This window comes from Anabrus simplex, chromosome 1 (genome assembly GCF_040414725.1).
Source record: "Anabrus simplex isolate iqAnaSimp1 chromosome 1, ASM4041472v1, whole genome shotgun sequence".
In the NCBI taxonomy this organism is placed as follows: domain Eukaryota; kingdom Metazoa; phylum Arthropoda; class Insecta; order Orthoptera; family Tettigoniidae; genus Anabrus; species Anabrus simplex.
Genome location: NC_090265.1, coordinates 192,896,146 through 192,908,947, shown reverse-complemented (window position 1 = coordinate 192,908,947; position 12,802 = coordinate 192,896,146). Strand labels below are relative to the sequence as shown.

Sequence of the window (12,802 nt, the reverse complement as noted above, 5' to 3'; positions counted from 1 at the left end):
AATATCTGAAAACATAACAACGTTTAAAAAATAATAATCTTGAAAATAACTTATCCAATCCCTTGGTTCACCTTCTATTTCCTTCCTTTCCTTTAATTTTTCAAGTTGCGCTAAGTCCGCATCATAAGAAGAGAAGTTCAATTTTGCCACAGATCAGACACGCCACCAAATACCATCAGATACCAACAGCTTTTGATCCTTTATATATGCCCTAAGACCCTGGTGCCTAGCTCTCCCTAGATGTTTCTTCAGAATTCTCAAGTTCTCGCTCCCTTCTCTTCCCAGGTCTCTCTTGGCCCAGATTTTTTCACCTTGCAAGTTCATTGCGTTTCTTAGCACTATGTCCGCCATCAGAGTTGATATTAACTTCACTTTAATTTGTCTCCATCCTTTCACTTTTCCTACTCTTTCAACATCGTCAATGTCCGCTTCGCTGAAATTGATTTTCGTTTTATTTTGGACGACGTCCACCACTTTGTATAAATAATGTTCACTTTCTTCTCACTCCTTTCTTCCTGCAACCCACATATAAATATACATTTCTTCATTCTTTCTTGGCTAATGTTGCCCATCTCCTTCTTCAAAAAATACCACCTCCTTTTCCAGGTTTCTAACTTTCTCCCTTAACACTCCAGTTGCAATCTCATTACTTTCTACCATTTTTTCTACCGTGTCGCCCCATTGCTCTTGGAACCACACCTTCATATTTTTGAATTCCTTAGCTTGGTCCTTTCTCATTTCTTTTACCTGGCCGACTATGGCGTTTTCTTTAACAGCTCCTCCTATCAGCTCCTAAATCTTCTCCCAGTCCTCCCAGTTCATGTGTGGGCCGGGGTTCAACTCCACACCCCCTATAACTAGTAGCATGGTTATCACCGCCGCTACCAGTAGCACCTCTCCCAGTCTACCCTGCACTCCCTTGCTCGCCGGCCGCCCCGCCGCCTTCTTCAGCCTTCGCTGCCAGCTCCCAATCGCTGCCCGATATTGCTCAATGCCAACCATGTCTCGCCGCACTCACCACTCCACACGTCTACACTGGTTGCTCGCTCAAGTTGAGCTGAGCCTAAGTCATTAGCTATTGAATCAAGCCTTATTACGGTTCTGCGCCCTACAGGCATCACTGAAAATAAAGGTATCGCAATCTTTACCAACTTAATTTTGGATAAAATGATTGAAACAGGATAATACCTTATTCACACCATGTCTAGCATCGTATTTTGACCAACAACAGAAATAAGGCTAGTCACCATGTTTGGAACAGTGGTGTATTTCAAACGTGAAAGGGTAATCTGAAACTAAAATTTAAAATTAAACACATTACAGTGACTTTAAAACTACACAATATTTCTTAAAATATAAATGAACGTCACAATAAAGAAATCTACAACTATTCACAAGAAGGAAATGCAAATCCTGAAAGTAAACATTCAGAGAAGTGCCCAGACAACGCCGCGTACTACAGCTAAAATTATATAAAGTGTACAGTTACCTCGTTATTATATCAGGAAAAAAAAATGGGCAGCTTGATTTTCACCATCCACACTTGACACTGAACAGAACTCAAATAGTGGAATTACTCTTGTACAATGATGTTAAGTCCGCATATGTGGTGTAGTGGTTAGTGTGATTAGCTGCCACCCCCCAGAGGCCCGGGTTCGATTCCCGGCTCTGCCACGAAATTTGAAAAATGGTACGAGGGCTGGAATGGGGTCCACTCAGCCTCGGGAGGTCAACTGCGTAGAGGGGGTTTGATTCCCTCCTCAGCCATCCTGGAAGTGGTTTTCCGTGGTTTCCCACGTCTCCTCCAGGCAAATACCGGAATGGTACCTAACTTAAGGCCACGGCCGCTTCCTTCCCTCTTCCTTGACTATCCCTTCCAAACTTCCCATCCCCCGACAAGGCCCCTGTTCAGCATAGCAGGTGAGGCCGCCTGGGCGAGGTACTGGTCATCCTCCCCAGTTGTATCCCCAGAGTGTGAAGCTCCAGGACATTTCCCTTCAGGTGGTAGAGGTGGGATCCTTCGCTGAGTCCGAGGGAAAAACCGACCCTGGAGGGTAAACCGATTACGAACGAACAAACAACGATGTTAAACAGATCCACCAACACAGGTTGGAACCATCAGACTAACTTACAATGTCAGTTCAGGTCAAAACACTAAATACGTACGATTATCCACCGCACACGTTTCCCCACTTTTCCTTATGCACCATGATTCAACATTTTCATTCAATTCTTACCCCAAATGTTTCATCAACAAATGATCGCTTTGTTTCTTTCTTTTATTTGTTCTGTGCAGTAATATTCTTTTTTCAGCTATCTAGTTCGTTCTGGGGTCACTGGAACCACCTTGGCCTTTTTTGTATCCAGCTATGGAGTTTCAAGCTGGATGCACATTTTTGATGCTACGCGATTTATCCACCGTAGGATGCGGTGGAATTCCAATCTCGGTCGATGAATGGAAATCCAGCAGGGAAAACACAACGCTAATTGCGCCTCCTATTCGTCCAAGTGAGTTAAATGTTGTTAAATTCTATTAACATTTATGATGAGTGCTCAGTCCGGAGGCTAGTTTGAGCCTAACAGCTCCGTCTTCATCTGTCATAGATGGCCTAGGCGTCACTAAAGATGCTTACTAGGAAAATGAAGAGTGAGCAGTTTCCCGTTGCTTTCCTCACCGAGTCAGAAGTTGCTATTACATATCAATCTACCAAAACCGCCGAAATGCATGGACCAGTCGACCCTATGAGCGGCGTTATCACACCATTCATAACAGGGACTGTCTGCATAAGGAATGACACTGCTAGCATCACTCATACCTCAATCGCTTCACACTGTAGTCAAAGCCAAAGATGCGACTGTGACAGCCCATACCAGAACACACAGTGCACTGCGAACACTGTCTTGCCAGCAATGGCATGGTTAACATAAAAGCTATTAAAATATCATGACTGTTCATTTTCATCGGTGATCAAGGTTATTTCGTCCATCATTATGCGTGCCAATTTGGGTGAAGCACTGCTAATTACTGGACCAGTCTTCATGTGTGACTAGGTCATTACTGACTGGTTGTCACAAATATAGTACGAGTTCCTCTACCTTGACGAAGAAATTAGTGGTTACCGAGTCAGCATTAGGAGGAGATAACATGAACATTATACGAGCTAGCATGAAGAGGAACTGGTAACGTGGACATCGCAGCCGGTGAACTCGACCAAGGATGACAGCGGTACATCAGACTATTCTGAAAAAAAAGGGGAAAAAAAAAAGAAAGAAACAAAACAAGCAAACACACAAACACGGGTCCAAGAGGGGTAGTCACGGAGATCCAATTATTAGGTCTGATTAACAACTTCTAGGTTGTTGTAAATACAACAAAGAAATTAATTTAATTATTTTAGAAAGGCTATGCTGATGACTTATCTCCGTCGGTTAGTTAACTTTTATAGCAGCCTAATTGCATGCTCCTACCAATTTTTATCGTTTTCAGGGGATATCATATAAGGCCCAGTCAAGAGAATATCAGATTTCCACTTTATGTGCGCGACCTGAGATAAATTTTCAATGCTCTACTGCTATTATTATTATATTTATTATTCGCTAATCGGCGAACTACGGAAAACGATATTTAATTATACATTATGGCGTTTATTCAATTTTCCTTTGATTCAGTAGGTTTTCATTGGATCACTGTCGAACACGGCGTTCATCCGACCATTTTGCACCAGTTCTCCATTTTGTCATCTCGAAAAGTCCCAAAAGTCACCCTGGAAATGTCTCGTTTGTGTGCATCTTCTGATGGTAGGCCTATTCCTTTGAAGTCTTTCTTGGCGTTAACACACCACAAAACTGATTTTGGTTTTGAGTCAAAATGGTTAAAAATATATTTCGTCAGGCGAGAGTCGTCCATTCGTCGTAGAAGAACGTCCTGCATTTGCGCATTGTGTCCGTGATATTATTATTATTATTATTATTATTATTATTATTATTATCATCATCATCATCATCATCTAAATTTGAGGGATCCTTCAGTGAGCTCTGGCACCCATTTACCTGGATTTTCGGGAAATTATTATTTTTGAGGAATATAAAACATAATAAAGTAATTTTAATTGACGCCCTTACGAGCAGCGGATATAATCAAATAATAACAACTGGAGTTCAACTGAGGGGCTGATGAAATTATTATAGTAGAAAAATTAGAAATATTACAGTATCGTTACTGAAAACTTCAGCAAATGTACTCACATGTGAGGAGGTAGTTGATAGGGCCCTCTGCAACGATATGCCTTTACCAGTTCGCAGGAGTACAGAGCTAGCTTCTTGTATGGGTTCACTGACACCAGCACGTTACCAATGTACGTCTAGAAATAAAACAACACACATTTTATTAGTAAATTATTAGATTCGTATGTAAGTTTCTTAAGAGTTACAAGAATCGTCATGCAATTTAGAATATATCAAATGTTTAAACCGTGTCTGCAAAATAAAATACGATATGAATATGAGAAAGCGTTAAAAACTGTGCCCGACTCGTTGGCTGAATGGTCACAGTACTGGCCTTCGGTTCAGAGGGCCCCGGGTTCGATTCCCGGCCGGGTCGGGAATTTTAATCGCTTCTGATTAATCCTGCTGGCTCGGAGACTGGGTGTATGTGTCCGTCCAAACACTCCCCTCATCATATTCAGACAACACACCACACTACCAACCACAACAGAAACACTGAATAGTGATTTACATCCCTCCATATAGGGTTGGCGTTAGGAAGGGCATCCGGCCGTAAAAGGGCCAAATCCACATGTGCGACACAGTTCGCACCCGTTACCCCACAGGTGTGGGAGAAAGCGGTAGAAAAAGAAGAAGAAGAAAGCGTTAAAAACTGTATTGACAAAGCCTGGAAAACAATTTCCTGCACGAACTAGCGATTTTAGAGGACGACGTAAACATTAGAGGCAAACGTACATTTCATAATCAAAGAGTAACAACTGGAGCTCAGTTGAGGGGCTGATGAAATTGTTATAGTAGAAAAATTATTTCATTCATTTAAATCGTTCGTTCGTAATCTGTTTACCCTCCAGGGTCGGTTTTCCCTCGGACTCAGCGAGGGATCCCACCTCTACCGCCTCAAGGGCAGTGTCTTGGAGCTTCATACTCTGGGTCTGGGGATACAACTGGGGAGGATGACCAATACCTCGTCCAGGTGGCCTTACCTGCTACGCTGAACAGGGGCCTTATGGGGGGGATGGTAAGCTTGGAAGGGATAGACAAGGAAGAGGGAAGGAAGCGGCCGTGGCCTTAAGTTAGATACCATCCCAGCATTAGCCTGGAGGAGAAATGGGAAACCACGGAAAACCACTTCCAGGATGGCTGAGGAAGGAATCGAACCCCCCTCTACTCAGTTGACCTCCCGAGGCTGAGTGGACCCCGTTCCAGCCCTCATACCACTTTTCAAATTTCGTGGCAGAGCCGGGAATCGAACCCGGGCCTCTGGGGGTGGCAGCTAATCACACTAACCACTATATCACAGAGGCGGACTAATTCATTTAAATCTCGGGGCAAAAATATTAATTTCAGGTAGGGAAATCAGTACAGCCCTCAGAACCGCCCAGTACCAGCTTTCACTCTCTCTTTCATTCGTCAGATTCATGCGGAAGCCTAACACATGGACACATCTGAAGAGTGAGGGCAGATGGACACAGCGAATGACGGGAGATCTAACATGAACCAAACACCCATAGGGGGGAAAGTACTTGCTTCCCCACCTGCCCACACGACCCCTGTCTCGACTTTGAATATGCGGTAGAGAGGGGATTGAAGGGAGGAGCCATACGGGCCCGTATTTCAATTCACTGAGGTCAAAATCTCCCATTTCTTTGTAATTCTTTTGTGCGAAGGCTGGCTGAAATGTTAGCCGTCTCGACCATGACCTTATTGTCAAATCGTTGGCTTTCTTTAAAAACCTCGTATGTCCCAATGCTCTTCCTACCCATTATATTCCTTAAGACTGGTCACGCCTCCCAGTCACATATTTATATGCAGTCCATCAGAATAATTTTCGTTGTGTTCATTTTCCTATCCTAAAATGTAAAGGAAAATGGACCTTACCGTACCGTATTGTAGGGATGTATGCATGGCGAATTTACGCATTTAGTGTTCGTTTTCTTTTACACATTATCATAGGAAAATGTCCGGCTCGTTGGCTGAACTGTCAGCGTACTGGCCTTCGGTTCAGAGGGTCCCGGGTTCGATTCCCGGTCGGGTCAGGGATTTTAACCTTAATTGGTTAATTCCTACGGCACAGGGGCTGGGTGTATGTGCTGTCTTCATCATCATTTCATCCTCATCACGACGCGCAGGTCGCCTACGGGAGTCAAATAGAAAGACCTGCACCTGGCGAGCCGAACCCGTCCTGGGATATCCCGGCACTAAAAGCCATACGACATTTCATAGGAAAATGGCCACAACGAAATTTATTCTGATGGACTACATATAAGTGTGTGGCTGGGAGGCGTGACCGGTCTTAAAGAATATAATGGATAGGATAAGCATTAGGACATACGAGGTTTCAAAAGAAAGCCATCGAAATGGCATCGCGCCCGACCATTGTAAGAAAGAATGGCCCTTATGTTCCTCAATATAGGACCTATTAAACGACTTTACATTAATAACTGTGCAAATGCACAATTTGTCTATTTTGAAGTAAAATATGCACGGACATCAAATTTGGACGCATGAAAATAAGATGAAGGAAGGTAACCTTCACTGAGGACTTAGTAAGGCGATTCGTGCTTCATTTCTTTTACTGAAATATCATACCGTGCTTTTTCTTAATATAATTATGGGAAATGGGAGAGAAATTAACCCTCAAACACACGCGTATAGGGTGGAATCCACCCCAGGTCATTTTATTCCCTAGTGAAATGTACAAATAACTTTCCTGTACTCTCCCCGCTCTTGTACCTTTCTGGCTGGATCACCGCAGAAAGAGTCATTCTGACATAATCCATATTAAAATCTCCAATTAATACAGTAATTCATATTTTACAATACAATGACATATGGGGTGGAAAGCTCCCCCACGCGTGTGTCTGCGTCCTGAGATCTGGCGCGTGTGCTTGAGGGTTAAATGAGATAAAAAAACGTATAAAAATAAAAGACAGAGACAATGCTTTCATTTAAAAGACATCAGTTGTAATCGTGCAAGCGAAGAGGAAGGTTGTTGAGTAAGTGAGTGCTGACATGGGGATTTCAATAGAATTGTACCGGGCGACGATAGGTCGTTGGCACGGTAGAGGCAGAAATACGAGGCGCAATATGAGTGGCAGAACCGGACAGCAGGTGAGTTTGGTTTCAATTTTGATGGCTGCATCAGTGATGGCAGTGTTGTTGGTTATTGGAGGGGTCGAGATGAACCCTGGACCTGATCATGATAATGTGGTTGGTTGGGAAGACATGGAGAAGATAAGGGAATTTAGTAAGGCCCAAACTGAACAAATGATAGAACTATTACGAGAGCAATCTAGTGATCTACAAGAAATGGTGAAAGAGGAGATAGGAAAAGTGACGGAAAGGGCGGTCCAAAGTAATAAAGAAATATCAAGTTTGAGGGATAAGGTGAGGAGAATGGAGGAAGAGATAAAAGAGTTGAGATGGCAGGAGAAAAAAAGACAAGAGGAAACCCGAAAGAAAAATATTTTTATATATGGGCTACCAGAGAACACTAAAGAAGACCTGGTATTCAAAGTGCTGGAGCTAATTAACGAGAAGATGAAGATTAGCTGCAGAGAGGCCGATACAGAAGAACTACAGAGAATGGGGAAAACAAAAGGAAAGAGACCAGTGAGAGTGAGATTTGTATCAAACCTACTAGTGAGAAAGATTCTGCATAGTACAAGCCGGTTGAAAGGTGAGAACATATGGGTCAAACAGGAGATGGAAAAAGAAGCCCTCAGGAACCAGAAAATGCTACAGTTTCACCTAGGGAAAGCTAGACGTGAAAGATTAAGGGCCTACATAAGGCGCAACAAATTAGTGGTGGGGGACAGTAACTGGACGAGGACCTGGGGAGTAGAGCAGTTAAAGAATATGTACAATACAGCGAGTACATTGGTCGAGGAGGAAGGTGAACATACGAGGCAGCTGAGACCAGCAGAATGCGGAGCAGTGAGGGACAACCAGCCAGCGATGCAACGAGGACAGAGAGAGGAAGTAACAGATGATGAGACAACGAATAGCGAAGGCAGTCCAGGCGACCTTCAGAGGCAGCTGAGTGCAGACTCTATGAAAGAAGCAACACCGAAACGCAGACGTGTGAGTATCAAGGACTTCTTGCTCAGAAAAGGTAATGCAAATGAGGGTAGCCTTGATAGAGAAGGTGTTAACACTCTAGATGAGAACACTGAAGATCTAGGTGTAACAAGGATTACGAGGTCCAAGAAGATCAGCCAGAGTGAGGGACAAGGGAGAAAGACAAAACTAGAGATAAGAGTAGGGTGTATCAATATTGAAGGCCTTAGGAGTAAGTTACAGAATGAAGCTTTTAAAGAGTTATTACATAGCTTGCATATTCTCGCATGTGTGGAAACCTGGATTCCACCGATAACTATTATAGAAATAGGAGAGTTCACAGTCTATTATAAGTCAAAAGAGAGACGAACCGAAAGGGTCAGATACCCGGGTGGGATAATGGTGATGGTTAGGGAGGATTTGCAAGCTAGAATAATTCAGATAGAATCAGAAATGGATGAAATGATGTGGGTCAGAATAAAGATGTATGATGAAAATGAGTCAGACTTATGTAATGGTTTTGTCTACAACCCTCCTGAAACCTCGCCATTTGCGAAAAGGATTTTCTTTGATGAGTTGGCGTTAGAAGTCAATAGAGTACACATATTTTTGAGGATACAGGCATTCTAATAATGGGAGATTTCAATGCGAGGGTTGCAGACCAGAAGCCGGTATACGACAAGGAGACAGAAGCGGTTTATGTAAAAAAGAGAGTGAGCCAGGATAAGGGTTGTAATAAAAATGGAGAAAAGTTGCTAGAGCTATGTGGTACGATAGAACTATATATTTTGAATGGATGGTGGCATGGCGACGAATTAGGGAACCTGACATACGTTATGGAAACAGGGGGTAGTAGCATAGACTTGGCGTTATGCTCCAGGAATGCGTTGCCTGTGATTAAAAGTATGGAGGTTAAGGAATGGGGTGAGTCACATCATCTCCCAATTATTGTCAGAATAAAAGTTAGAGAGGGTAAGACACCAACAAGCAATATGATAAAATACAAAGAAACGATAGTCACTAAATATAGGTGGAGAGAGGAGCTAACAAACGAGTTTATGAATTATTATGATGGAGAAATAGGACAGATAGTGAAAGCTGGAATAGATTCAATGATCGAGAGTAACCAAACGAGTACAACAGTTAAAATAATTGAAAATTCTGTAAAGATGGCAGGGGAGAAGATGAGGATAAAGGAGGGGCAGAATATAATAGGAAAAGGCTGGTACAATGACGAATGCAGGCATAAAAAGTATGAAGTGATGAAAGCATTGAAGGAGTTTCGGAAGCATGGGGGAGAAAACCATAGGATGGGATTCTGTAACTTGAGAAGAGAATATAGGGAATTACTGTATGCAATTAAGTCTGAATGGCAGGTGCAGAGAGTTGTCGAATTAAATAGCAATGCAAAACAGAATGATAGTAGAAAAGTATGGAGTACAATTAAGGGGATTTGTGGAATACGGAAGCTGCCGCGGCAGACGGTAATAAGTCAGGCTATCTGGGTGGAGCACTATAAGAAACTATTAGAGGCTGAAGATAGGTGGAGACCGAGATTAAACGATACCGGTATTCGGTAGGGCTAGGGTGTACTGTGCCGGCATTAGATAAGGAAATATCAAAAGAAGAAATAAGGGAGGTACTAGGGAAAGCCAGGAAAGGCAAATCAGGAGCGATTTCGGGTAACACTAACGAATTTTGGAAGCAGATGGCGCAAAATAAGGATATCCTAGAAAGTATGGCGAAACTATTTAACAAAATATTTGAAGGAGGTGAGTTCCCAAAATCTTGGCAAGAGGGAGTGATCTGCCCAATCTATAAGAAGAAGGGAGATAAAAATAACCCTAACAACTACAGGGGTATAACGTTGCTCGATACATTAAGTAAAATATATACAGGTGTGTTAGCAAAAAGGATAATGAAGTGGACAGAGGGGGAATCGATTCTGGAGAGGCTGCAAGCAGGTTTTAGAGAAAGGATGAGGACAACAGATAATATTTTTGTAGTGAAAACAATAATAGATAAGTATGTAAAAAAGAAGGGAGTAAAAGTATACATTACTACTATTGATTTGGAGAAAGCATTTGATTCTGTGAGCAGAGGGGCGGTCGTGTCCAAGATGAGAGGGATAGGGGTTTCCCAGAAGATGATAACAGCGGTTGAAAATATACACTGACTGACAGAGCAAATGCAACACCAAGAAGGAGTGGTCAGAACTTTATGCCAATTGCAGGGTAGACTGACGTCACTGAGGTATGCTCATGATGTGAAATGCGCCGCTGTGCTGCGCACGTAGCGAACGATAAATGGGACACGGCGTTGGCGAATGGCCCACTTCGTACCGTGATTTCTCAGCCGACAGTCATTGTAGAACGTGTTGTCGTGTGCCACGGGACACGTGTATAGCTAAGAATGCCAGGCCGCCGTCAACGGAGGCATTTCCAGCAGACAGACGACTTTACAAGGGGTATGGTGATCGGGCTGAGAAGGGCAGGTTGGTCGCTTTGTCAAATCGCAGCCGATACCCATAGGGATGTGTCCACGGTGCAGCGCCTGTGGCGAAGATGGTTGGCGCAGGGACATGTGGCACGTGCGAGGGGTCCAGGCGCAGCCCGAGTGACGTCAGCACGCGAGGATCGGCGCATCCGCCGCCAAGCGGTGGCAGCCCCGCACGCCACGTCAACCGCCATTCTTCAGCATGTGCAAGACACCCTGGCTGTTCCAATATCGACCAGAACAATTTCCCGTCGATTGGTTGAAGGAGGCCTGCACTCCCGGCGTCCGCTCAGAAGACTACCATTGACTCCACAGCATAGACGTGCACGCTTGGCATGGTGCCGGGCTAGAGCGACTTGGATGAGGGAATGGCGGAACGTCGTGTTCTCCGATGAGTCACGCTTCTGTTCTGTCAGTGATAGTCACCGCAGACGAGTGTGGCGTCGGCGTGGAGAAAGGTCAAATCCGGCAGTAACTGTGGAGCACCCTACCGCTAGACAACGCGGCATCATGGTTTGGGGCGCTATTGCGTATGATTCCACGTCACCTCTAGTGCGTATTCAAGGCACGTTAAATGCCCACCGCTACGTGCAGCATGTGCTGCGGCCGGTGGCACTCCCGTACCTTCAGGGGCTGCCCAATGCTCTGTTTCAGCAGGATAATGCCCGCCCACACACTGCTCGCATCTCCCAACAGGCTCTACGAGGTGTACAGATGCTTCCGTGGCCAGCGTACTCTCCGGATCTCTCACCAATCGAACACGTGTGGGATCTCATTGGACGCCGTTTGCAAACTCTGCCCCAGCCTCGTACGGACGACCAACTGTGGCAAATGGTTGACAGAGAATGGAGAACCATCCCTCAGGACACCATCCGCACTCTTATTGACTCTGTACCTCGACGTGTTTCTGCGTGCATCGCCGCTCGCGGTGGTCCTACATCCTACTGAGTCGATGCCGTGCGCATTGTGTAACCTGCATATCGGTTTGAAATAAACATCAATTATTCGTCCGTGCCGTCTCTGTTTTTTCCCCAACTTTCATCCCTTTCGAACCACTCCTTCTTGGTGTTGCATTTGCTCTGTCAGTCAGTGTATATGCAGAAGTAAGGTGCGCAATAAAAACTAAGGAGGGCGTAGTATTTGGAGAAATATTCTCTAATGTAGGATTAAAACAGGGTTGTAAATTTTCACCAGTACTGTTTCTACTCTTTATAAATGATATCTTTCAATCGAAAGGCTTCGAGGCAGGGGTTTACCCAAGTCTTGAGAACCGGGATATTCCGGGCCTCATTTTTGCTGACGACATCCTTCTGCTCACTTTGACACCCAATAGTATGCAAGGTAGTATAAATGTGGTGGTAAATTACTGTCAAGAATGGAACTTAAAAATCAATGTACAGAAAACCAAGGTAATGGTGTGTAAAAAAGGACATAAATCTTCAAAGAATGAAAAATGGTGGATGGGCGAGACGAGGTTAGAAGTTGTCAATAAAGTAGAATACTTGGGTATGATTTTAAGTGGAAACGGAAAGTGGTCAGAGCAAATAAAAAGATCAAAGCTAAAAGGCATGAGTGCACTGTCAGCCATTAGCATACTGGAGAAGAAGATGCCCAACACAGACTACAGAGTGCATAAACATGTTTTTAATGCAGTAGTTAAATCTAGTGTGTTGTACGGAGCGGAAATTTGGAGAGTTGAAGAAAGGGTTGACTCACTTGATACAATTACGAGTAGATTTGGGAAAATAATTATGGGTCTACCCAGCTGTACAGCTAATTGTGGAGTGAGAATGATGTGCAAAGATATAAGTCTGCGAGTTTACATTATTAAAAGGATAATAAAGTATTGGTTGAGAATGAAGTTGCGAGAAGGGGGCGAAATTTTACAGAGAGCATATCAACACCAAATGAAACATCAGAACCAAGGATACTGGGTGGATGGGGTACGGAATATTTTAGAAACGATTGGAATGGGATGTTACTGGGAAAAAGAATGTATAGAGAAGTGGAAAATATGTAAAAA

At 43.8% G+C, this 12,802-nt stretch overlaps 1 protein-coding gene across 1 annotated transcript in view; it reads right to left on the bottom strand.

The window, feature by feature from the left end:
• Positions 1–12,802, bottom strand: part of Myo95E (Myosin 95E) — a 503,326-nt gene that overhangs the window by 349,759 nt on the left and 140,765 nt on the right. Inside the window, exon 2 of the mRNA XM_067140340.2 lies at positions 4,246–4,361. Coding sequence (XP_066996441.1) covers positions 4,246–4,361 — 116 coding nt within the window. The remainder of the gene's footprint in view (positions 1–4,245; positions 4,362–12,802) is intronic.